This window comes from Antrostomus carolinensis, unplaced genomic scaffold (genome assembly GCF_000700745.2).
Source record: "Antrostomus carolinensis isolate BGI_N321 unplaced genomic scaffold, ASM70074v2 scaffold32371, whole genome shotgun sequence".
NCBI lineage: Eukaryota > Metazoa > Chordata > Aves > Caprimulgiformes > Caprimulgidae > Antrostomus > Antrostomus carolinensis.
In genome coordinates this window covers 6452-9773 of record NW_010294081.1, presented here as the reverse complement: position 1 = coordinate 9773, position 3322 = coordinate 6452, and the positions used below count along the sequence as shown (strand labels likewise).

General features: G+C 53.7%; 1 protein-coding gene across 1 annotated transcript; it reads right to left on the bottom strand.

Moving 5' to 3' along the window:
* Positions 1 to 31: 31 nt before the first annotated feature.
* Positions 32 to 3070, bottom strand: LOC104532337 (leucine-rich repeat and fibronectin type-III domain-containing protein 5). The gene is made up of 2 exons (XM_010177523.1): positions 1683 to 3070; positions 32 to 974 (listed from the first exon to the last, which is right to left on the bottom strand). Exons 1-2 carry the CDS (start codon positions 3068 to 3070, stop codon positions 32 to 34), a joined length of 2331 nt encoding a protein of 776 aa, XP_010175825.1.
* Between the last annotated feature and the right edge of the window lie 252 nt (positions 3071 to 3322).

Here is a 3322-nt window from a genome sequence, read left to right as displayed (position 1 = left end):
GAAAAAAAAAAAAAAAAAAAAAAAAAGCAGGTCACACAGTGCTTTCCAATATCCACTCAGAACTGGAGAAAGTTGCTTTTCCACTATCCACACCGGAGCTGTCTGACTGGACTAGCATCCCGTTCATGGACATGCTCCTTTTGGAGCGCAATCCGCTGGCGCCCCGCGCGCTGCCGGGGCAGCGGGACTCCATCAGCTCGCCGCCCAGGGAGAGCCGGCGCTTGGCTCGGGAGGCGTCAGCTGGCAAAGTGAGGAACTTACTTGGCTTGGATTGTGCTCTTTTGTACGTGGGGGCCCCTCGGACAGAGTCGGGGGGACGGCTAGCTAACTGCAGGGCAGTGGAGTTATTTCTGTTAGTGTTCTGAGACTCGATGTTGCCGGCAGCTTCGCTCTGCAGCTCGCTGCTTGGCTTTGGCCCCGGTTTTCGCTTCTGCTTCTGGGAGACAGAAGTGCTGGAAGTCCAGGCGGGAGGCAAAGCGGAGGTAGTGGTGGCCGAGTCCTGGCTGGGGCCGGTCTCCGGTGCCTGCATCACGCCATCGCTGGCAGCCTTGCAGCACTGGATGCCCTCTTCATGCCCGACAGCCTGCTTGGACATGGACTGCGACAGCACCCCGCTGCAGCCCTGGCTCTGAGCCCCGTTCGTCTGCGAGTACACGTTGCTGACCTTGGTGGCCTTCTGCTGCCCGTTGTTGTTACACACCTTGTAGCGGATCATGAGGATGATGATGAACACGAGCACGGAGGCCACAATGATCCCACCGATGATGATAATCATGGTCCCACCCAGGAACTGGGACTGCATGAAGTGGCAGCGCACATAATCCTGCTCAGTGGTGAACTGCGTGCAGCCCACCACCCGGGTGGCGGTGAGCGCTGTGATCCCGTCGTCGTAGATGGCCAGGACACACAGGTCATACACAGTCCCCGCAGCCAGGTTGTTGACCAGGAAGGTTTTGCTTGTGGGAGGTATCATTCTGGGGAAGAAGGAAAGCAGCGTGAATGAACCCAGCAGACCCACAGCCACCTCCCCGCCATGTGCTGCAGCCCCCAGCCGTGGTGAGCACCATCGGGGCTCAGCTCCTCCACAGATGCTCCCCATCCCCGTGCACCTGTTGCTCACCACATCAGCAATCACCACCAAATCCCCTGGCACTGCTTGGCATGGCTGAGTGCCCCCTGAGAGCAACCACATCAAAAACTAAAATAAATCACTAAGCTGAGAGAGTTTTGAACGCTGTGACTGTTACACCCAGAGCACAGCACCTCTCTGTGCCCCGTCAGCACACCAGCGCCAGCACCACCAGAACACTACCAGGAACGCATTTATGGACACCCTTCTCCCCTTGTTTTCATAAAGCTGAGAGCGTTAAGATCCATTTAACTCATCTAACCTTAAAACTTTCTGCCAATCAGATCAGTTCAGAGGATTACAGATCCGTCTGGATTATCTAAAAATAACACCGTTCAAGGTAATTTCCCTCTTTGCAAGTAGAAAATTGCAAAGGTCTTTCCCGAGTCTCCCACCATCTGCTGTCATGGGCTGGGCCCTGCTCGGCCGGCACAGCACAGCACGGCACGGCATAGCACGGTGTGGGAACGTGCCGCTCTGGCACAGGGGGCTGCCTGGGGCTGGGGACAGCATGTCAGCACCAAGCAGCACAGCCGGGCTGGCACAGCCTTACCTGTAAACAAGGGAGTCATCGTAAGTACCGTTGTACTGGATTTGGAACATACGTATCCCAGGTATATTCCTCTGAAAATTGAATTTCAGCAGAGCGGTAGAGGACGTCGCTTCTGCAACGACCACTTTCTTGTCTTGGCTGACTTTAGTATCCCCGTTGCTACTGCTGGCGTTGGAGCCCGACTTGGTGGAGGTGGAGATATCCGAGGAGCCGGGGTCAGGCTCATGGATGTGGTTCGTGCTGTTCAGCAAGTGGGGGAGTTTGATTATGTGTAGGTCCACTGTCTGCGTGGCCTCCCCAGCCGGATTGGAAGCAATGCAGGTGAAGGAGCCCGTGTCCTTCACCGTCGTTATAAGGATGTCAAGTGTCCCGTTGTCGTACACCAAGGACCTCGTTGCGTTTGAAATCAGTTTTCCCTCGGGTGAAATCCAATGAATTGCTGGTTCGGGGTCCCCGCGGGCCTTACACCGCAGGGCAGCCCGCTGGCCCTCCAGCACCCGCAGCTCGTGGGTGTGCCGGGTGATGAGAGGAGGCTCGCACAGGAACTCCTCCTCAGGGATCGACCAGAAGTACCGGCCGGACAAGAGCGTAGGAGAAGCACAGGTCTCCAGGTCGTCTTCCCTCGAAAGACGCCTCAGCCACAAAAGCTCACAGTTGCAATGCAAAGGGTTCCCACCAAAGCTCAACGCAAAAGTCGAGGGGCTGATAATTCCTGAGGTTGCTAGTACCTGAGCTCGCTGGAAGAGAGGATCAGGCGGTAGCTTCTGCAGTTTGTTAGACGTGACATCCAACCGGGTCATCTTGTGGAGATGGGAGAAGGTCCCCTTAGGAATATGGTCAATCATGTTGTGGTCTAGACTGAGAGTGTGCAAACTAACCATCTTCTCCACTGCATCCCAGGGGATGGTTTCCAGATTGTTATAAGACAAATCCAATTCCTCAAGAGCTAAAACGTCATCGAAAGCTGTGGAAGAAATTAAAGTCAGCTGGTTGTTGTTAAGTATCAAGTGGTGAAGATTGGAGAGTCCACTGAACATGTCATTGGTGATCTTAGTCAATCGGTTGCTGTTCAAATGCAAAGCCCGCAAATTGCGCAAGTCGGCAAACGCGTGAGGTGTAATAAAACTGATTGTATTCCTGGACAGCGTCAGGTCCACCAGGCTGGTCATGTTGGCAAAGTCTTTCCTTTTGATGTTTGTAACAAAGTTGTCTGCCAGCCGTAACTCCACGGTCCTCCTGTCAATGTTGGGAGGAACAAATAAGAGCCCTTTCTTGGCACAAAGGGTGGCAAGGTTTGGAGACAAAATCTGACAGACACAGCGCTTTGGGCAGATCTGAGCTCTCACCGCTACGCCAGTGAACAGCAGAAACAAAAGCAGTTTTTCCATTGTAGATCAGGTTCAAGAGCCTGTAAGGGAGAGAAAAAATCTGTTAGCATCTGCCAGATAAACGAATCAGGTAATCAAAAAGCAAAGACAAACCACCCACGGTTAAATCCCAGAATCCCAGCATTGCCTGGACTGGAAAAGCCCTTTAAGATCATCAAGTCCAATCATGAACCCAACACTGACAAGTCCCTGACTGACCCATGTCCCTCAGCACTATGTCTACACCACTCTTCAATCCCTCCAGGGATGGGG